Source organism: Sinohyriopsis cumingii, chromosome 10 (assembly GCF_028554795.1).
Source record: "Sinohyriopsis cumingii isolate HCF-2022 chromosome 10, ASM2855479v2, whole genome shotgun sequence".
Classification (NCBI taxonomy): Eukaryota; Metazoa; Mollusca; class Bivalvia; order Unionida; family Unionidae; genus Sinohyriopsis; species Sinohyriopsis cumingii.
Genome location: NC_142970.1, coordinates 49381229 through 49405822, shown reverse-complemented (window position 1 = coordinate 49405822; position 24594 = coordinate 49381229). Strand labels below are relative to the sequence as shown.

The following is a 24594-nucleotide window of genomic DNA, read 5'->3' as shown; positions in this document are numbered from 1 at the left end:
CAGGAGTACGGACAATTATAACTCACTTATAGCTCACGTATAGTTCAGTTCTATATTTGGTTTGTTTAAGCCTTAATGGATTTAGTGAGTGCAAGTAAGAGCTAATCTGGGCTAAGCACATGACTTGGTATAGGCTCTCTTGATAACTGCTAACTCATGTTCATCTAAAGAGTGTGAGCTCTTTCAGAATCTATATTGCATGAGAAAGTTAGATAAAAGTTGACAATATGGCTGAAATGAAAATATACTACCTACAATAAATAAAAACAAAATAAATAAATAAATAAATACTTGAATGTTTTGGGAGATTTTCATTAGAAAACAACAAAAATGCTCTCTCAGCAGGATATTATAGATGATGTGGACATTGAGAGAAAGTCTCAAAATAGTTTTGATGTTGCTCAAGACATGTTAGATAATGAAAATGAGGACAACACCAATTCAAGGCCGGATTTAAACTTATCAGAGATGGATGATATGGGGAAACCGAAGGGAAAGCTGAGAAACATTGAAAGTGTCACTGATGCTGATACCAAAGATGATACTAATGATGATGCTCTATTTGTTTCACAGACATCGCAAGCAGAACAAGATTCAGATGTAGACGAAATTAATGAAGGCATATACATGCAAATCAAAACCAAATTTGGAACTCTTAATAGAAGTGCCTTCAAAAAAAGATTGAAATCAACACTTGATGTCAAAGGTCTCAGGGATTCTAGACAAGCTCTCTTTGATCTAGCAGAAAGGAAGAGATATGATTGTCCTGATGGTCGATTAGTAGAACGTTTACCTCGAACAAATAGTGCTCCTGTGGAGGATACGTTATCGGAAGATATTTATATTATATTCAATTTCATTGAAGGAGAAAGTAATTACAGTGACATGAAAGCATGTATATCTAAATGGGCATTGAAACATAATTCTGAAACAAGATCATCCCAGCGTATAAACTCCATTCGCAGTGATTGTATATCACAAAGTCCGAAAGCTCCGGTCAGTGATAGCGCCTTACAAAGAACTGATGAAGATGCTGATAGAATGAGCACAATATTTGCGCAGATAGCGATAATGAATGATAAGTTTGAAGAAAAATTCTCCAGATTGGAAAACCAGTTGGGTGATATTATCACACGGACAGAAAATGAGATCCTAAACTTAAAGTCAGACTTAGTGGAAACTACGAAGAAACTCAAAGAGGCGAACTCTTATATAGAACAACTGAAATTAAAGGAAGAAAAACTAATCAATGATAATAGAGGAATGTATTTCCAGATGTCATCAATGGCAACCCGGGAAAATGAGATTAAAGAATTATCTTCTCATGTACATCAACATCTAGATGTGATCATGAAAAAGATTAACTGTATTGAGGGAAAGTTAGACACAATTTGTACAAGACACAAACTTTTATTCAATCAGTCTAACAAAGGAAGTGATAGAAACGTAGACTTGCAAATGAAAGAAAATCATGGAAATCATGAACTATCAGCATACAAGGAGAGTAGACATGTTATCTCTCCATCTATTGATCAAGAAAATGTAGTACATGGACAAAAAGAAATACATAAAGAGCCTGCTAGAGCTCTTCCAGCAAATTTGCCTAGCAATGGTCCTGCTATGTTTACATTGAAAGATTTCCCGCCACTTTCACGGAATGATCGGACTAACATAACGGAAAATGTGAATCATAATCAGCGCACATAAATAACATCTCACAATGCAAGTACATCAACCTACAATCAGCAAAAGAAATTAAGATATGAAGATAGAGCTAACATAAATATAAATGAAAACATAAATAAAGATCAAATAGGGCACAACAAATCACCAAATGATCAAAGAATGCTTCCGAATGACGAGGAGAGACAAAAAAAGGAAGATACATCGTATAGACATATTGAGACAATTATTACCAGACCCAATCAAAGGAATATAGAACCGGATGTGTTTGAACCAGTCGTAAGAAACAAAATAAGACGCATTCTGCTATCAAATGTCAAATCGAGAAAAAATATAGATGTAGTAAAGACAGCTATCGCAACTCAGTGCAAGGAGGAAGGTGTGACAGTAACATTTGTCCGCCTCATAAAGGAACGACCCCATTGGGATGGATCAAATATATATACATTTCGACTAAATGTACTGGATAAAGATTTTGAACTGATGATGAATAATGAATCATTTTGGAGTTCTGGAATAAAATGTAGGGAATGGATAACAAACAGAAAATGGAGAGAAGGCTACTTACTTGATGAAACGCATGAGAATTACAAAATATATTCCTAATGAGCATAGCCATATGACTAGTAATTGCTTCTTAATTATAATTATGATCATTATTTCAACATGGAATGTACGTTGTATAATGTCTAGCACGCAGAAACTAATTGAATTATTACCAGACACAGATATATTTGTTATCACTGAACATTGACTTTGTACAAAGAATCTAACGTATTTAGATAAATTACATGATGATTTCAAAGTAGTTGCGCTACCTACTGAAGAGATACAACAATGCTATAGAGGTAGTGGCGGGGTTGCCGTATTTTATAGATCATCACTATGCAAAGTAAGCACCTTACAAAATGAGTTCCCAAATATTATGGCGGTGAAAATCTTAGTGAGAGACTTGGAACCTATAATTTTGATTGCAACCTACTTTCCCTCGACAACTAGAACTGATGATGCATATGACAAATTTTGTGAAAATGTTTTTGATGTGTATGATAGGTATTCTGCTGAAAATATATGCATAATTATAGGCGACATGAATGCAGATCTTGTGTGTAAAAATCCATCAAGAAGAGATCTTGCTCTCAAAAAAAGAATAGAACAGAGAAACATAGTTGCTACGCTGGTGATAAAACCACATGAACATTACATCACGTATAGATCAAAAGACATGTCACGAACGTCCACACTTGATTATATATTAATACCTGAAATAATTAGAGGTGCTGTAAAAAGACACATAGTAAATGACAAAATTGATTTCTCAATATCGGATCACCTACCTATTACAGCGGCACTTGCAAAAGATATACTGAAGGAAAATAAAAAGACATGTGTATCTCCAAGAATGAAATGGAACTTGGCAAATCCATCAGAAATGAGCATGTATAAATCTGATGTTAGTGCATTCTTGAATTTCACCTATGAGTGTAAAAAGGTAGAAGATATAGAGAAGCATAATGAATTGATAACTAAGAGTGTAATAACTGCATCAGACCGATATATTCCAAAGTCCGAATTCAAATCGCACTTGAAACCATATTGGAAGAAAAGTGGGCTTGAAAATTTACATCAGAATATGAGAAAAGCGCGCGGAGAATGGATCAAAGCAGAAAAAAATAGAAGCACAGAGTGTAGCATCAAAATAAGATACAAGGACGTGAAAAGAAAGTTTAGAAAGAAACATAGGCAAGAGAAAAAGGTATATAAAGAGTGCATATTTGAAGAGATAGAAAAGAGTGCAGAAATGGGAATAGACGAATGCTATGCAGTCATACGGGAAAATAGAAAAGATAAATCGGACATTGGTAATATTGCATTTCGAGGAGTAGAATCTAATACTTTGGATGAATGTGTCAATCTATGGAAACTATATTTTTCTGAATTAAGTGGTACAACAGATGAGGAACATAATGATTGTGTCAAAATGAAGAATATGTACGAAGAAAGCAACTAGAGACTGATAACATAAAATGTAATAATATTACAGAGGAAGAAGTGTTGCAGCATATCAAGTCTCTAAAAACAAAAAAATCACCAGGCATTGATTGCATATCAAATGAACACTTAAAGTATGGTGGAAAATATTTAATCAGACATTTAACTGCCCTTTTTAATTACATGATCCAGTATGAGTATTTACCTAATGTATATAAATGTGGGATGATTATACCGATATACAAACAAAATGGTAAAGATAAAAAGGATCCAGTGAATTATCGTGGTATAACATTGACATCTTGTCTGGGAAAATTGTTTGAAAAAATATGATGACTAGAATTCAAAAGTATTTAGACAAAATAAGCTTTCCACATCCTTATCAATTTGGATTTCGTAAGGAGGCTGGATCTATCTCCGCTGCTTTTGCTCTTCAAGAATGTTTGATGTACTTTAATAATCATAACTCTTTTTCTGGATAACGAAAAGGCATTCGATAGACTGTGGCATTGTGGACTATTAAAAAAACTAAAAATATTAGGAATTAATGCAAAAATATGGAGAATAATCGCCCATTCCTACACACAGTCAAGTGCCTGTGTAGCGTGTAGAGGATGTATATCTAACACATTTCCATTACGGAGAGGCGTTGGTCAAGGGCGTGTAATGTCGGCTTTTTATTTCTCGTGTACATAAATGACCTATTGAATGAACTAGTAATGACTAATTGCGGGATAACAGTGAACCAGATGAACATACCTGGCATGCTTTTGGCAGACGACACTACTCTACTAAGCTCTACGCTGAATGGATTGCAAATACTCGTGAATACAGCTTATCAGTATGCACAGAAGTGGAAATTCAAATATAACTCTAACAAGAGTAATTGGATGATATTTAGTAAAAGAAAGGAAGTGTACTCATCAAATGGAATTACTCTGGGATCACAGAATATTCCTAGAGCAAAAAAAGTGAAATATGCAGGAGTTACCTTTTCGCAATCAATGAAAACTAATGATCGCATAATCTATTCCTACGATAAATCTAAACGTGTAACAAACTCACTATACTCAATTGGATTAAATGCAAATGGAATGAATCATATAGTCTCTGTGAAAGTCTGGGAAAGAGTTATATTGCCATCTGCTTTGTATGGCTCAGAACTCTGGTTTAATATGTCATATCACGGCATTGAATCAATGGAGAAAATACAACGATATTTCGCCCGGAGAGTACAAGGTTTCCCTCAAAGATCGCCTATTGGATCTACGACATCGTGCTTGGGGATGATATCAATGGAAGCTCGCATAGATAAGCAAAAACTCGTATTCCTTGGTCGCATGTGTAGAACATCAGCAAATTTAACGGCTAAAAAGGTTTTCCTCTGGGCTGTTGGAAATTTTATTTTTGACCCCCAACATAGCTACAACTCTTTTATATATGATGTAAATACTGTACTAAAAAGTATGATTTAGAAGACTATCTCAACGACTTTATTTTCACTGGAAAATTTCCAGACAAAATAACATGGAAAAAATTAATTGGGACAAGAATACAGATATTAGAGGAGAGAAAACATGAAATGAGTATCAGAAATCCATCAGAGGGATTTGGTAGATTTTTAAAAATTAATCCAGGATTAAAAATGCATCATCTATGGAAAATAGCTTACACTGAGTCAAGCAGAAAAATGGAATATGGGACATTAATTCGTATTGGAGGAATGCAAGCAAGACCTGGACTGTGTCCCCTATGTGGCAAAATGAGTCATGACCGTATTTTGCACATTTCGATGAATTGTGCCTTAACCTCAGACGACAGAAACCACTTGATGGAAAGTCTATTTTCGTATATGCCTCCAGTGATTTACCGTGATTTCTGTGATCAGATCGATGATGTTATACTGATTATACTACTTGGTGGTTTAAATGATATATCAGAACGTTTAGAATTTGAGGCATGGATAAATATGATCAGACTATCTACCAAGTATTTCATTAAGATAAAGGATATTATATATTCGATTCAATAGAGAACTCACTTAAAATATAAGGAAAGAAATACTTGTACTGGATTGCAAAGCGAGTAGGAAACTATTTTTGTTGTGAGGATACATTTTTAAATGTTCTATCGTATATATATCTCTATCTAGATTAGTAATGATTTTAATTTATTTATTCGTTTGCTATTGGAAATAATTCAATAAGTAACGAATCTACTATTTTTGTGATTCTATGTATTTAAATGCATTTTTTTTGTCTTAAAATCTTCAGAAAATGGAGGAATAAAAGAATATCATCATCATCATCATCATCTCTCTCTCTCTCTCTCTCTCTCTCTCTCTCTCTCTCTATATATATATATATATATATATATATACCAACAAAAATTCTACTATTTCGTCTTCTATCTTGTTCTTTACAAATTCAATGAAAAACATTATCTTTCTCTTATTATCCTTCTTACAACCCCAAATCAAACTACTTTCTGTTTCTCTTATTACATTCTCTGCTGACGTCCTTGTTATAGTTACATGCTTCTTTCAAGCTACATAAACATTGTCACGTGACCACTAATTCAGCAATTTTACCTACAAGCCGACAACCGAATACATAATACACTGTGTTTGGATATTAACCAAGAGGGAATAAGGTAAGATGTAGATGATATATTCAAGCTATTTAATAAATAATGAGCATCATTCAGTAAATATGATTGGTATAGCAAACATATATGGAAACAATTATTTATGTTAACAATTATTCCATTGCGCTGAACATGATCATTTGACCTACAAGCGATGTGTAAATAAGTCGCACGTTGACAGGTAAACAAAAGACATAGTGCAGTAAAATGGCGGAAAACCTTCTGTAATATCAAAATGAATGAACCACACACTCACACACACGTATAATAATATAATAATAATATATATATGAGTGACCTACTGTGTGGTTTATTAGCAGTGGAAATAATCTCCCCCACAAACGCTTGAATTTAGTTTTGCATTGCTGATCAATTAGTCGTTTGGCAGTTTTCTTCCCTAGGCACATAGTGTATATAGGGTTTAAAACGGTTGGATTATTCCGTACATCACCGGAAATGACCAAGCAATTAGTAATATTTCAGTTACATTATCAAGTATTGTTTTGATTTAGAAAGAGACTAAAACATTGAAATATCAGCCCAACCACCTCCATCCGCGAAATTATTTAAATCTTTATTCCATAAGCTGTCCAACGTATTTTTTTTTGCTATAGAATTCAGTTGTTTCGTTTACATCGTTTTAATTGAACATCGTAATTTATCGTGAGACAGGAGGTGCAATTACCGACACACTGTTCTCATTTTCAGCGTAAACAAATATGGTATTATTTTAGCTGGCAATCTTCGAGGGAACGAGTAGTAGAAATATTTGAATATTTAATTATAACATTTTTGTTTCTTTGAACCTGTGAAAAATGGATGCTGATTGATAAAGAGAAAAGAACCGGCTATTAAATGATCGTCTGTTTCGGTACGCTGGACACCTGCAGATATAAGTGTATGTCGTAAAACAGGTAAATGAAAAGTACCAAGAAATGTCGGAGAAGTTCTTGTTGCTGCTTAACGCCATTTTTCAGCAGAAGATAAGCTATACATGGCGGCTAGTATAAATGATAGAGAAAGAACCCATTAAAACCCGGGAAAGAACCACAGACCAACGAGAAGTTACTGGGAAGCTTTCTCACATACCCACATTTGCTGAATCCGATACTGGAACCCACGCAGACAGAGATGAGAAGGCAGTGATCCGTAACGGTGAGCGCTTTAGACCACTCGGCCACTCGGATAACCCGGAAAAGGAGAACAAAGCTGCTACTGTGCAAGAACACAATGTAAAAACCGGTTACTCTCGGGATATTTTCCGACGGATAACAAGACTAACTTGGATGAAGTTTACGGATATACCAATTCGTCATATTCCACAACTTAGATATGTTTTCGTCGTTTATAGATATTCGCAAATCACTGATGATGACCCACTTTCTAGCATACCGCTGTGTACGACTGACGAGTGTTAAGTCGGAGATGTGTGAAGGGAACAATTCATGAAGATGCTCGATACACATTGGAAGATATTCCTATCAACTCGAACATTAATTCGTCAGTTTGTGTCAATAAACTGAAAAGATACTTTATGCTCTGAAACATTTGGGCTAGATGGATCTCGCATTCGTTGAAGGCTGATAAAAACAGCCGGGTTGAAATTACGAAACATCTACTCGTTAAATTTTAAAGAAGTGAAAAGAAACGTTTGAATCTGATTTTCAAATTAAAGTCTGAATCGGAGAAAAAGAACAGCGACCGCAAATCGCAAGACGTAGTCATAAAAACAAAAGAGTTTTATTTTCATGAGTTTTACCTGCAAAATACGCGGTCGTCCTAGTAACATAAAATTGTCGGCTTGTGTCACTGGATATGTTTATATCTCCAAGGTCTTGCTAAAAGTTAGGTGACACTACCGAACCACCCTGAGGTTCATTCGATGTCCAAAGCCGCCATGCCGTTGGAAGTGAAGTTGTTCACTGTATGAACACCATACCGAGAAGTTAATGCAAATTGGCCTTAAAAAATTGGATAATCAAAAAAAAGAAAGCGTGTAGAGGTGTATGGGAAGGGCATTGATATGATTCATTGACTTACTGTCCACTAATTAAAGACTTTGTTTTACTGTTGAAACACCAATCGTATCTTGCACAAGATTCCCTACAAGTGTTGTGAGATGTAGTGCTAATGTAGATGTTGGAATTGGGTCGGAAAAATTATTTCTTTTTCATGCCGGTATGGTGCAAAGAGATTTACAAAGTGCTGTCTAATCACACTGGTGCGAAAAGGAGAACATTTGAAATATTAATAGTTGGATACGTTTCAGAATTATACATTTTAACTATACCCCGTGCTACACGTCAGAGTAAATAGAGCAGTACGTTATTTCAGGCGACGATAAATTAATTTCCAATATTTCGATTGGATTTTTTCAAATATGGGATGATGCAATATTTATCGAAATAAGTAAAGAAAGCGTTTTGGAAACATTTTAAGATGAAAGAATATAGAGGATTGACAATAGGAGACAAATGCTATTCTTTTCATTGCTGTTATTATTATTATCATTATTATTATTGTTATTATTATTATTCAGGCATTGCAATGAACGTAGAGAATAATGGAAGGAAGTATTCCCGTGTATTATAGCGATATATCTCTTAGATTATTCCATGTCCTGGACTAAGTGGGACTGAGGGAGGATATACGTTGGAAGAAGATAAACATTATGTTTCAGGCAGATTAGATTTCATCTATGGTTTATAGAGGTCCTCATCATATCTTCGGGAGTCAGGCTAAGGCTGCCACCACCTAAGGACTACAGTCACACCTTGATATCATTTATTGTCATTCCGACATCGGCGTGCTGCAGAGTCTCTCGTGCTTGGAAACTTCTAAAGGTACATACATCATGGTCAGTGATGCGAGCACTCCACCAAGGTATGTGAAATTACAAGCGTTGGATAGAGATTCATCATTACCAGTGTTCAATGCGCAAGATGAATTACACTTATTGAATTCATTCGGTTGTTCTTGTGCATGCAGTCGTCATTACCTTTACATAGGTGATATGGATCGGCATGTTCAAGCCGTTAAGGAAATCATAAACAGAAGCCTTTCGGTGGATATTGTGACGGCATTTAGAGTCAGAACTTGGCCATGTCATGCCTCTCAGTGGGAAATACATAATCAACAACTACCCATCTCAAGCAAATATAGCTCTTATCAAGCAGACTGTCATACTGACAAAAGTGTTTAGTATTCACGAGTTTTACCTGCAAAGTACGCGGTCGTTACCGATTCATACTCCTTGCAAGCGACATATACATTATCATGTGACCACTTCAGCAATGGTACCTACAAGCCGACAACCGAATACATAATAGACTGCCTTTGGATACTAACCAAGAGGGAATAAGGTATGATGTTGATGATATAGTAAAGCAATTTACTAAGTAACGAGAAACATTCTGTAAATATAATTGGTATATTGGTATATCTAGCATATGTGGAAACAATTATTTATGTTAACAATTATTCATGTGCGCTGAACTTGATCATTTGACCAACAAGCGATATGTTTAAATAAGTCGCACGATGACAGGTAAACAAAAGAGATAGTACTGTAAAGTGGCCGACAAACTTCTATAATATCTAATGTATGAACCACATCCATCCATCCAAGATAATAGGTACATCATGTACGAGAGAAATCATATTTTGTCATATATGGACAGTATATGTGCATACCTCCAAACATACATACATACATACATACATACATGAGCTACTGTGTGGTTTATTAGCAGTGGAAATAATCTTCCGCACCAAGGCTTGACTTTAGTAATCCATTGCTGATTAATCAGGCGTTTGTCAGTTTTCTTCCCTAGGCACTGGGTGCCATCGCGACCACTTCCATCCGCGAAGTTATTTAAATTTTTCTTCGATAAGCTGTCCAACGTTTTGTTACTATGGAATTCAGTTGTTTGGTTTACTGAATTTTAATTGAACATGGTAATTTATCATGATACCGGGGGTGGGTGGGTGCAATTAGACACACACTGTCTCTTTGTCAGCGTAAACACATATGGTGTTATCTGAGCTGGCAATTTACGATGGGACGAGCAGTTGAAATATTTGATTATTTAATTATAACATTTGTTTCCTTGAACTTGTGAAAAATGAATGCCGATACATAGACAAAAGAACCGGCTATTTAATGATCTTCTGTTTTGGTACGCAGGACACATGCATATATAAGTGTATTTCTTGACACAGGTAAATGAAAATTACCAATAAATGTCGGAGCAGCTGTTGTTGTTTAACGTCATTTTTCAGCACATGATAGGCTATACATGGCAGCTAGTATAAATGAGGGAGGAAGAATCCACGAAAACCCCAGAAAATACCACTTACCCGCGAGAGGCTACTGGCAAGCTTTCTCACATACCCATATTGGCTGAATCCGAGACTCGAACCCACTCAGACGGAGGTGAGATGGCAATGATCCGTAACGGTGAGTGCTTTAGACCACTCGGCCGCTCGGGGCACCCGGAGAAGGAGAACAATTCTGCTACTCTGCAAATAGCACACTATTCAATCCGGTTGCTGTCGGGATAATTTCCGAGGGATACTACGACTAACTTAGATAAAGTTTACGGATATACTACTTTGTCATATTCCACAATTTAAATATGTTTTCGTCGTTTTATGGATATTCGCGAATCTCTGATGATGACCCACCTTCTAGAAGACTGCAGTGTACGACTGGTGAGTGTTAAGTGGGAGATGTGTGAAGGGAACAGTTCATGAGGATCCTCGATACATATTGAAAGATATTTATATCATCTCGAACATTAATTCGTGAGTTTGTGTCAATAAACTGAAAAAACATTTTCAGCTCAGAAACGTTTGAGTAAGATGGATCTCGCATTCGTTCAAGGCTGATCAAAACAGAGCCGGGTTTAAATTACCCCACAGCTACTCGCCAAATATAAAAAGTGACGAAAAACGTTTGAATCATATTTTCAAAATAAAGTCTGGATCGAAGAAAATGAACAGAGACCGCAAGACGTAGTCATACTGACAAAAGTGTTTAGTATTCACGAGTTTTACCTGCAAAGTACGCTGCCGTCCAAGTAACATAAATGACTCGGCTTGTGTCACTGGACATGTTTATTCATCCAAGGTGTTGCTAAAAGTTATGTGACACTAAGAAGCCATCCTGAGGGACATACGATGTTGAAAGACGCCATGCGGTTAGAAGTGAATTTGTTCACTGCATGAATACCATATTGAGAAGTTAATAGAAATTGGCCTTTAAAAATTGTATAACCAGAAGAAGAAAGTGTGTAGAGGTGTGTGGAAAGGCCATTAATAGGATTCATTGACGTACTGTTCAATAATTAAAGGCTTTCTTTTACTGTTGAAACACACATCGTTTCTTGCACAAGATTCCCTGCAAATTTTGTGAGACGTAGTGCTATTGCAGGTGTTGAAAATGGGTTGGACAAATGATTTATTTTCATGTCAGTATGGTGCAAAGAGATTTAAAACGTGCCGTCTGAACACATTGGTGCGAAAAGGAGAGCATTTTAAGTATTAATCGTTGGATACGTTGCAGAATCATACATTGTAACTACACCCCGTGCTACACGTCGAAGTAAATATAACAGTACGTTATTTCAAGCGACGATAAATTATTTTCCGATATTTGGATTGAATGTTTAATAAATGGGATGTTGCAATATCTATAGCCATAAGTATGGAAAGCGTTTTGGAGACTTTTAAGATGAAATAATATAGAGGATTGAATATGTGAAACGAATTATTTTTTTGACATTATTGCTATTATTATTATTATTATTATTATTATTATTTTGCAGGTATCCAAATGCACGCAGAGAATAATGGAAGGAATCATTCCCGTGTATTATAGCGATGTATCTCTTAGATTATTCAATGTCCTGGACAAAGTGGGACTGAGGGAGGATATACGTTGGAAGAGGATAAACACGATGTTTCAGGCAGATGAGATTGAGTCTATTGTTTCTGAAGTTGCTCATCAGACCTTCGGGAGTCAGGCTGAGGCTACCACCACCCAAGGACTACAGTCAGACATTGATGTCCTTAAGTATGTTTCCGACATCGGCGTGCTTCAGAGTCTCCCGTCCTTGGAAGCTTTTAAACATAAATACCTCATAGTTAGTGATGCGAGCACTCCACCAGGGTATGTGAAATTACAGAGATTGGACAGCGATTCATCATTACCAGTGTTTAATGCGCACAATAAATATCACTTATTGGATTCATTCGGTCGTTCTGTTTTAAAAAGTCGTAATTTTCTGTACATGAGTGATGTGGAGCTGCATGGTCCAGCATATATGACACAGAGTGGAAGACTTTCAGTGGATACTGTGGTGGCATTGAGAGTCAGATTTTGGCCTAGTCAGGTCTATCAGTGGGAAAACAGAATCAACAACTACCCATCTCAAGCAAATATAGATCTTATCAAGCAGACTGGTGCTCTGCTGGTTCCAGTTGGTCATCCACTCAGTCCAGAGAATCATCTGGAGTGGAGATTATCCATTTCATATGGAGAAAAAATTCTTGTCTGGCAATTCAACTCAACTCAATACAAATGCTATGTTTTGCTGAAAATGATCAAGAAAAATTTCGTGCAACCAATTTGTGGAGAAAAAGCGATGAGCAGTTATCACTGCAAGACGTGTGTGTTCTATATGTTAGAATGTACACCGTCTTCCGTGTGGCAACCCGAAAATCTGTTATTGTGTGTTGATCTATGTTTGAGAACACTGTGCCAATGGGTTAAAAATGGTTACTGCCCAAATTACTTTATACCAGGAGAGAACATGTTCCATGGTAAAGTGTATGGCCATATTCAAATTCAGTTGCAGCCTGTTCTACAGGATCTCGTGAGACAGGAGGGAAAATATCTCATCAGGCTGTCATGTGATGATATAGGTCAGAGACTGATTCGTCTTTGTCAGACATCTTTAATCGAGTTATTGAATCAGGCGGAAGATGGCGTGGGATCTATGGTGGTATCAAATTGTTTTTTAATTACTAGAATACAAGATACTAGGATGTACTTTGCTTGCCAAGATCTGGTTAACAAAATTGCTTTTGTGAAGAAAATATGTTGCACACATACAACAATACGGGCAGTACTTAAGATGTTTTGTTCCTCTAGTCTTGGATCAGATCTGGCCTCCCAGTGTTTAGCACTGGAAGTAATTGACCAGGAAAGTCTTGATATCGCTCAGGAGCTTCTCGTGTTGGGCTGCTCGTCTGATGTGGCCTCTGGAAGACTAAAACTGGCTGCTTTTTATTTGATGCAGGATAATTTCATCATGGCAGAGAATGTTCTTCATCACATTCAAGAGAATTACACATACCTTGTCACGGATGCCTTTACTGTTCCCACAGAAAATGCTGTCTGTAAAATATTGGACGGCAATCTCTCAGCGGATGAGTTGGTGAGACAATATGTTGCCTTTCCAGTATCATATTTTCAATCAGAGATTCATTGCATGCCTAAACCATTAATTCTGGAGATGCTCCTATCTAGGTCATGCATACCTTACAGCCGTCCTTCCCAGTGCGCTTCTGTTGATCCAAAATTTTTCTTGCACTACCTTGAGTACCAGTGTTACTTCCGACAGGGCAAAACTTCACACAAGATGGCCGCCTTGGACAACATGCTGTGCGTCGTATTTTACAATGATCTAGAGTACAGGGTCTCTGCTCTAAACCTGCTGGCATGTTGCTTAAAGCAGGAGGGGATGTATATGGACGCATGCAAAGTACTCTGCATATCGATGAAGTTAAATAATGAACACAATGCTGCAATGTGGCAGATAGCTTTCCTAATTAATGATACTTTTAGGTTGCTGCGCCAGAGATAATGAACGAAAGGGACGTTCCAGGAGAAAGAAAACATTAAACAAAGATACAATTCCGTGCTAAATGTACTTAATGACATTTTATAATGTTTGTATCTTTCTAATTGCAATCTTAGAACTATTACGACTATGTGGTCATAAAATAAGTAATATAAAAGAGTAAGAAGCAATAAGCTTTGTAAAATTAAAATAAAATTTTCCTTGGATACAAAAGTCAAAATGATAAAACTTTACTATTGCGAATTCAAATCTCAAATAACCACTGAATTATAGAAACAAGTCCTAATTATTAAAGTGTTGATTCAACTTCTAGTGGACGTCCAAATTAAGCCCAAGGCTGATTGATTGGATGTGCCTTTGGTGGCCCATGTAGTGGTGATGTGCCAAAAGTATTTTGTTGGATCACACTAATACAATATCCTTACTTGACATTTCAATATAAATTGAAGCCCCTGTTTCCAACAACGTTTGTGTGGTGAGAAATTTTCATTTCCTCTAATAAATCATTTTTTATAAATCAAATTCCTGCCGAAATTTTCTAATGGACACGACATTAATACAATTAATCCTGCTCAGATCTTAAAGGACGAATGACGTATTTTCAAATAAACAAGATTTACAGTTTAAACAATCTGAGCACTTAAGATGTGTTTCGCGCATTCGAAATTCTGTGGTCGTAGGTGAACTGGTCCACTTGCTTTAACATGTCATGATGTTAAACAGTTGGGCACCGTACACTGCCCTGTAGAGTTCCATTTTATAGCTCGTGAACTTCGGAAAGTTGGTTGCCAACTTTGTTTTCATTTGACGACCATTTAGGAAATGTGTTATCCATTTATGTATGCAACCTGCTGAAAACTGTAGTGGTTTAACTTTGCAATTAATCCTAGTAACATAATTGAAACCAAGTGGAATTTAGACTAAATGAATGACACAAACGCAATGTGTGTGAATAACGAGACTTGTGTTATGTACGATACGATGATGGTACAAGATAATAAATGAAACAATATATACAATACCTGACTCTCGCACACACCCTACACATATTCACAAAATATCAAGATCCGGACCATGCCAGGTTCACTTAGGTTCAACTTCCCACTTTGAAGGGAAAAAAGCCCACAAAATATCAGTTCCACTTTGGCACAATTTCCCAGATTGATAATGGCTCAAATTCACCCTCCACCAGTTTCTGTCTGGGGCAATATCACCTCCCACCACATTCAGTTTGATGCATCAACGCCTCCTAACAGTTACAGGCTGGTTCACCTACCCCTCCACCAGTTTCAGTTACAAATAGATGAAAATGATAGCGCATAATACGAAAGACGCTATCACACAAAATACTCAAAATACCCAAATATATGTATGCGAAATGAATCAATATCCACTCAGCGAAAATGGGCCCCAACTGGCCGAGTGGTCTAAAGCGCTGTACGGTACGGATCACTGCGATCTCACCTCTGACTGCGTGGGTTCGAGTGTCCGATTCGGCCAATGTGGGTGTGTGAAAAAGCTTGCAGTAGCTTCTCGTGGGTCGGTGGTTCTTTCCGTGATTTTCCCTGGTTCTTCCTCTACCTTTAATACTGGCCGCCATGTATAGCTTATCGTGTGCTGAAAATTCGCGTTAAACCCTACAACAACAACAACAAGTCAATGAAAAGCATAAATGTACATGGGAATCAAAATTAGTTTAACAGCTGTCACTTACCCTTATGGGTATAGTGTTTTGGTTCCAAACTGACACCCCGTGACAAGATTAAAGCGATAATGTACCGCTTGTAGTAAAACCTTATTATTTATACTATATGATAAACAGAAGACGTTCAAAAACCAAGGGTAACATACCCGTGCATGTCAGGAAACATGGGCATCTCGTTATGAGCGACCTACAGCAAGATGTACTCATTCAGCAACTATAATTCAAGGTGACAAAAACAAGCTATTCTAGTTTATGCTGTACGTGTCGACAAAGTCAAGTATACATTGTCATCGTTTAATGCAAAACCGAACTATTTTCTTGCCTTATTCCGTGACAGTCCTTTTGTCCAAATTAGATCGTAGGGTTTTCAGAATTGAGAAAACTGCGATTAGATTTTGGTCATATCATATTTTCGTTTTGCGTTGATAGGCAGTTTATGTACAAGTGTACAATTTAACTTTTAGGTGATATTCTGTGGAGAATCTCCTTTTGATTTATACTAGCAAATATTTACATTCTTGGTCGGTGCTTCGGTCTGCTATTTATTATTGTCTCCATGATGGTATATATGTTTTTAGTAATGGATATTGGTCTCTACGAGTTTCCATCAGCCGGATATTTTCGGGGTTTTGGTTAGGGATTACAATTGGTTGTTTCCAACTTTCTGGAATCATTACCAATGTCCAGGTAGCATTCAGCAGATTCTATGTTGTGGAGATATTTTTTAAAATAAAAATTACATTTCATAGTCCATCGTGTCCTCCCCGCAAGAGGTGTGTTTTTTTTCTTTTTTCTCAGATGAGCCCCACCATGGATAGTGAAAACAGTACACTAGTTTATCAATGATCATAGAGTGAATCAGAGAATGTATTCCTTGAATACTTGTCAAGACTAATGCTGAGCTAATGTATGTTATGGATGTGTTAACTGTGAACAACCATCTAAATCTGGCATACAAAACAAAATGCACAAAACCTAAATTCCATTGCCAAATTATAGCCATGTATCCACTCTCCTGTCATGTTCCTTAAACAGATTTAATGTAATGGAAATTCTTTTATTTATTGAGAAATTACTTGTAAAATATTTAGTTATGAGCTAATTATTACCAAATTAAACAGTCACTTCCTATTTTATGTACTTTACACATGCTTAAAAGTCCAACAAATATTGAAAAAAAATGACTACAAATCATAAATATTTGGCTATGAACGGAGACGTACAATCTGTGATGTATTGTAACTCAACAAACACACCTTACGGTCAATAATGGGTTTCTTTATGTCTCATGCCGGATAGCATGAATGGAACATCCCCTGCTGGGTATAATAACTTAGTTAATATATTTTTAATGGGCAGTACAACAGCTGAATGTAGTAGGAAATGCATATCTAACCCTCTGTCATAAATGAAAATAATTAAGTTTATCCAGAAAAGGTATTTTCTCATTTAAGACCTATAGCTACAATACCATATGAAGTAATTAAAACTAGGTCCATTATAGTATGGTTCTCCAATACAATTGAGCCACATATTGTGCATATCTACAAAGGCCGTCATATATAAATTTTGTTCTTCTTGTATGATTTAACGCCATTTTCAGCGCAAAATATGTTATTAATAGCGGACAGTATAAATGGTGGAGGACGAACCACCGACGTACGAAAAGCTACTGACTAGATTTTTCACGTACTCACGTTAGCCAAGCCTGAGACTCAAACCCACGCAGACAGAGGTGAGATGCCAATGACACTGAACGGTGAGCGCGTTGGACCACTCGGTCACTTGGCATCCCGATATATGACTGAAAGTGAAACCACCGCGTGGAAGGTGTGCCTGATACTGTTGCTAATCAATTGTGGCTTTTGATTAAAACGTATAATTTATATTTCCTTGGAACTAATATCGAGAATATACCGATTTACTATCAAATTGAGAAAGTTAAAATGATTCCTATTTAATATGCATATCGTGTTAAATAAATTAAATTAAAAGAGAATGATATCATTTACCGTAAGATTGGTTTAGTTCTCAGCTTGGTCGTCATCAGCCAAGAGAGAGTGAGAGAGAGGTATCTGTATCCATGACTACAAACTAACAGATTCACCAACACACACACAATATATATATATATATATATATATATATATATATATATATATATATATATATATATATATATATATATATACAGTGAAAATGTGTTGATTAATAAATCAAAGCATTATTTGTCTCAAAAATATCAAAAGGCTTTGGATCAATAAATGGCCACAGCAATTCTTTCAGATTCATATTTCAGTCAATGATTTAAAATGTCTGTTGATGCTGGTGATGTTTGGTCTGGTGGAGTATTGGTTCGAGAACAAAACATTGGTTTGGATCATCATATGTGCTATTTTCTAAGCAAAGCAGTTTAACAATTTTAAGAGTATATTTAGTTCAGCTTTTTAACCGATTATTTTATTTATTGATCACAATCCTCATAATTTCAAAACAAAGTGAAATAATAAAAGTCAGAGATTGCCAATGTGTAAATTGATGTGGCGGCAACACAACGTTGATATTAGGAACATAATGGTTAGAAATAATCTGATTGCAGAGGCACTCCCACGTTCAGTGATGTAATATATTGTTTTACTTAGAACTAATTTTATATCATTCATGAGGCATGTTTCTATGCAATTTTAATACGTTTTATACTCGACTAAGAGTAAAAGAAATTTCCACCCAAAAATTGTTTTTTTTTCTTTATGAAAGGAGGGGTTACTTTTATCTATATTGTGTATATGGATTGTCCGTTATTGTATATCTTAATGGTAATGTTTGAAGCAGTATCTTACATAGTTAACGTTTGTCCATGATTGGAGACCATGCTTAAAGTTATTGGTCATTTGTGAACAACGTGTTTATTTGAATCTGATTTCAGAACATTGGGTGTTCCCTTGAATAAACTATGGCCTGCCTGATCTCTGTAAGCAGTTTATTAAAATTTAAGTATGCAGACCTGACTTGTTTACGAATTTCATTGGACAATGACCCAAATCCTGTGCCTCTTATTGTTTAAAGTTTGTATAGAAGGGTTTTACTCAACATAATTAGTTTTACCATCTTCATATCAGCCATTGTGGAATCAGTTTTATGTGAGTTCATATATAGTTTGAGATAATGCATTTATTTATAAAATAGTATTTGCAACCACAAATTGCTTATTGACATTTTAGACTAAGCCATTTTTGGGAGTATTGTGACTTTCTTTAGTAACAATCGTAATTATATCAATTTGATATATCGAGGTTACTATAACATTAGCTACTTGGATGAATAGTGGAATTCATCCAGAAATCTATATTTTTGGACTGGTGATATAACTTTTGGGATTGCTTGGGATTCCATTCACAATAGCGTAAGATCCTTTTAAAATTGGTAAATTGTGTTGTAATGAAAAAATATTATTGGCTGAAGTTTATTGAGTTTTCTGATTTTTACTTTTTTCTGTTCTTTATTTAAGACCAAAGGTTATAGCTTATACATTTTAATGTTGAGCACAGTATGTATGCATGTGGGTATGTATGTATGTATGTATGTATGTATGTATGCATGCATGCATGCATGCATGCATGTACGTACGCACGTACGTACGTACTTACGTGTGTGTGTATTTGGGAAACTTTTTTCTCTGCATGAACATCTTTCCTAATAGCACGTAATATTCGCAATTCTACATACATCCAAGAAAACAACATTTACCTGCTTTCTGACAACCTGTCAGTGAAATTATGATACGAATAGCCTCTGACAAATAATAGAGTCAATTTGAAAAGTAAGACTACTCTGGTGGATAAATATGTAAATAGCGGAACTACAAAATCATTTCATTTTCGTTTAACTCGTTCGCTTTTGCTGCCTAAACATTGGGTTGCCCAAGTCACAGCCGCAGACAACTTCGCTCCAAAGAAAGGAACCTCAACAAAAACGTTAGGGCACATTGCATTAAGTACTCTCTTATTTCAAGGATATTAATATTTGTACTCATTAAATGACGCCATTCCCATTTAACAACTGCCAGATTTCCCTAAACACAGCCGATACATGTCCATGTAAATTTATGTTTTCGTTTTTTCCTTGTGGTGCACACCTGATTATCTTATTGTTTCCTAATATAAAGATTGTAAACTTTATGAATTTAGACTCGCCAATTGGGAGTATCACGTAATTACCCCAGTTTCACAGGGGACAACACATGCCATCTCCACAATTAAATTGTCAGAGTTAAAAATTCAGTCCAGAAGAGTATGATATGTGTTCATTTTGATATTTGATTTATTTCGTCTATTTTGAATGAACACATTCCTAATAGTGAACAATATTCGTAACTATACACATCCAGTAAGAAAGCGGCTTCCACCTTTATAGCAACCTGTGAGATCATAGTTATTAATGTCAAACGATAAAGTCTATGAGAAACCTGGTGGATAAATACTCAAATGATTTATTCTTCACTTTACTTTAAGCACAGTATCAAACAAAACTTGAAAATGCACCTTGTGCAAGCGCGAGAAAAATTCCACGCAATCTTTACCGCGTCAAAAAGACCAATCATCACATTGTGAGCTGCTTTATAAATATTACAATGTTGGTATTACGTGGTACAAAAGTTGTAAACAATAAAATCCAACACAAAGTATATTCCCAGCCAAATGTTTATGTTCACCGATGCTAGGGCTCAAGACGACGTCACTTTACAGAGAACAATTTGGTAGTTTTACACCAGAGCAATATTTTATCAAAACAACAGTGATGACATAATAAGACTGCAGGTCCTATGGGTCACAATCTTTATCATTGTCAGAAGTGAACTAGCATTTGTTTCTAACATTGCCTTATCTTAAATGCTTAAAATCCTTTAAACTAAAACTACCATATACACACGTCTCTTCTCGTAAAGTTAATCAATATGTATGCAATACATTGGAGGGAAATGTTAAGCATTAATATGATGGCAACACCTTCCCCGTTAAGAAAAAAATTCAGTTTTCGAACAAAATTATAAAGGATGGATAAACTATTTGGCTGTATACTGTTCAGTGCAATTACCTTACATATTTCCACATTAATACAACAGCTAGCACAACACCTGAAGCAAACATTTTGGATTCACTTAAAATCGAACTGATCTGCATTGCGAAAGTACTTAATTAGTACACAAGCTATAATACACATCATCGCATGGGTCTTAATTCAGATTAGTCCAACAAGAATGAACACTAACACACGTAGTCTTAGACTCCAGCAGGTGACAATCCATCAGGATTTGCATTTTCTGCTCCCTGACAGTGTCTGATTGTGAACTTGTATGGTTGCAGACACAGGGACCATCTCAGAGACCGTTAGTTTTGTCCTCTGTTTTAGCTTATCCAGATTAGCGGGTTATGGTCAGGTTCGACACTGAATGGAGCACCACACAATTAGTAGTGAAGAGAATATATCGCCTGTACTATCCAAGACATTATTTCTCAATTGTAGAATAATGTTGCTCCCTGGGCAATATTTTCCGGTTACAATACGCTGTAGAATGTTCTTCCTTATTGTCACTTTACTGACTCAAAACAGCACCAATGCTCGCCTCACTCGCAATGTCACACTTGGAAGGTTTAACTGCTAGATTGTTTACTAGCAATCTCTCCAAGGCTGCTCGTAGATCCTGAAGGTGGTCATCCCAGGTCTCACTATAAATAATGATGTCATTAACGTAAGATGCAACATTACGAAATTTATACAGCAACAGGTCCACCGTGCGCGAAAATGTACCAAGTGAAGTTTTAAAGTCCACAGGGTGTCACAAAAGCAGATTTCTCCTGCGTTTCTTTAGACAGAGGTATGTGCCCATAACCTTTGGTCATGTCGAGTTTGCTAATATATTTTGCATTTCCCAGCTTTTCAGAAAGTTTCTCTGGCCTTGGCGTAGGATAGGTATCAAATAGTGTGATGTTGTTCAATAATCTGTAATCAAAAGAAATTCGCAGACCTACATCATTTTTTTGAACAAGTACAACCGGTGAACTATATGTGCTCGTATGTGGTCTTTTCAATTCTCGATGTAACATTTCGTCCACTATAGCTCTGACTTCAGCCCTTTTTGCATGTGGAATACTGTGTCTGTGTGATCGCAAAGTCTGTTGTTGTTCGAATGTTGATAGTGAACTAGTTTTTGTCTGGTTTTAACGTTAGCACGTCTTCAAACTGTTATCACTGTTGTTTCGTCAGTCTCCTATTAAGACCGATTTTGTGTAAACTCTCCATATCGGCCAGTAGGAAGTCAATCCATCTTCCTCCATGCAAATCATCACAAACAGCTGCTGAAAACAGTACAGCTTTCTCGTACTAACGTAATAGGTTACTGTGGTATGTTACTTGTCCTCGCCTAGCACCTATGTTAATCTTGTAATTAACGTCATTGACCTTACACGTGACACGATAAGGTCCCTTTTCAGTGAGCCCTCATTGTCAATGCATCGGATGGCAACAAAACTAGGACCTCATCTCCAGGTCTAAATTCCGTTTTGGTAACATTTTTGTCCTACCATAATTTAACTTTGTGACACTCTGACAGATTTTGTTTCACTAACTCACATCAGCCAATCGTTGGCGAATCGAAGGTACATGTTTTACAATTAACTTCTGTGTCTCACCCTCACCAGTTAATATATCCTTAAGAATCTCCATCGGCCCTCCTACTGGCCAACTATACAGCAGCTCAAACTTCGAAAACCCAGTTGCTTCATGTGGTACCTCCCTATAGCAAAACAGTGCGTAAGGCAGCATCACAACCAACTCTTCACCGTTCGTGGAACACAGTTTATTCAACAGAGCACTGAGTGTGCCAATCAATATTTCGATCTTTCTGTTGGATTGTGGCCCATAAGGATATGTTGTTATCCCTTGATGGTCAACATGTTGTAGAGTTCTTTTAGAAGAGTACTTGTGAAGTTGGTCACTCGGTCTCAAAGGATACTCTTAAGTATACCAACCCGACTAAATAGGCCAATTTTTAATGTTCACACAAGCTAGGGCTCAAAACGACTGCTCTTTACAAAGAACAATTTGATAGTTTTAAACCAGGTAAATAGTTTATGAAACATCAGTGATGACAAAATACACACTTCAACTCATATCGGTCAGAATCTGTATCAGTATCGGATGTGAACTAGGTAGTATGTGTTTCCAACTTCACCGTATCTGAGTGCCTAAAATCTTTAAACTAAAACTACCATATACACCCATGTCTCTTGTCTTAACGATACTCAATATTTATAGAATAAATAGGAGGGAAATGTTAACCATTAATATTATGGCAACAGTTGGTCTACTAGACGAAATATAACTTGTGGAAGAAGACATTGCAAATAAAGACAAAACAGAAACACAAATGGAAATTCAAAATACCTTCACATGAAAGACCAGTGAAATAGGCCTGAACGATAATATTAAAAAGCCCAACGCTTCTATAACAAATTACTTAGACTGGTGGTGTCTCAAGACACGGTCAGAGTAAATCACCTTAACAGTTATACTACTTCAAACGTAACCAAACAGCAGTTGCCATTATCATTCTCGATATAGTAAACAATCTCTGTTGGTGTCCTTATGCCTGGCCATCATTCAAACATGTTATATATCTGTATTGCCATGTATATTTATTTGTTTTTGTGTACCCGAATTGCATCATGGTTCAGAGCCTATCTTAGCTTTCATGATTCTAATACGTAACAAGATCGTTATCAATATTTAACTTCAAGACCTACCTTGTTTAAGAGTTAGTGCATTTTTCCAGAACAGGCTACATTTTATTTATGAAAGGGGATTTTTTAAAAACAAATTATTCACTACTGCTTTAATATCAGTCTTTGTAGCCATTTATGGTTGCGTTCAGATGTAATTTGAGAGAAATTATTTATTTAAATTATTCCATGGAGTTATAATGTGCTCATTGCCATTTTGGACTAAACCACTATGTTCGAATGATTGGAAATTCGTTCAAAGACATACTGGAATACATCACTGTGGTATAGTCAAAATTGTTGGTATGTATTTCTTAATACTGTAAGTTAATTGTATATTGTTACTTTGTAACTTAGCAAAATATAAATATTTGCTGAATATTATTTAAATTGTTGATTTTACTTCTTTACTAGCTTAAGACTTAGAATTATAACAAGATATACATTAATCAATTAATGTATTTGTATATCCATTCATACTTACATGTCATTACCAGCTGGAAGTCTGAAATTAAGGCCATTCCAGAAATACAATTGCTTTTCTTATGAATAACTAATGGCCTTGTCAGTGAGGTTCTCTTGTACAGAAAAATAACTGACCGCCAAAAAGGGCTGACTGGAGACCGTAGAGTTACAAAAATGTATTGTAAATCAGTTTAAATCTTAGATGATCTTTTGTAATACACACATGTGTATATATGTATAATCCTTTCTAACTTGTGTAGGTCTAATCCATTCATTGAAACTAGAAAACATTAAAAATAATGCTGAAAATATTTAAGGTAATAAACATTATTATGTCTTTAAGTTTGCTCTCGCAGTCGAAATATGTGAGTTTAAGAGAAATCTTGAATGGGATCACAGTGTCCTTGTGTCCAAGTTCAGTGGGCAATTCATTCCATGTTGCTGGGCACTGGTTTGC

At 36.0% G+C, this 24594-nt stretch overlaps 1 protein-coding gene across 2 annotated transcripts; it reads left to right on the top strand.

Annotated features, from left to right (window-relative positions):
* Positions 1-6260: 6260 nt before the first annotated feature.
* LOC149790118 (uncharacterized) lies at positions 6261-16645 on the top strand. Of its 2 annotated transcripts, none has more exons than XM_089972110.1 (2): positions 6261-6327; positions 12150-16645. In XM_089972110.1, the coding sequence occupies exon 2, from the start codon at positions 12174-12176 to the stop codon at positions 14190-14192; it is 2019 nt and encodes a 672-aa protein (XP_089828236.1). In that variant the 5' UTR covers positions 6261-6327; positions 12150-12173; the 3' UTR covers positions 14193-16645. The 2 variants fall into 2 exon arrangements, with proteins under 2 accessions (XP_089828236.1, XP_089828237.1); XM_089972111.1 differs by lacking the exon at positions 6261-6327 and adding an exon at positions 9527-9683.
* The last annotated feature ends 7949 nt before the right edge of the window (positions 16646-24594 follow it).

Coding starts and splice junctions, on each gene's coding strand:
- LOC149790118 (XM_089972110.1), top strand. CDS start 12,174: ATGGAAGGAATCATTCCCGTGTATTATAGCGATGTATCTCTTAGATTA.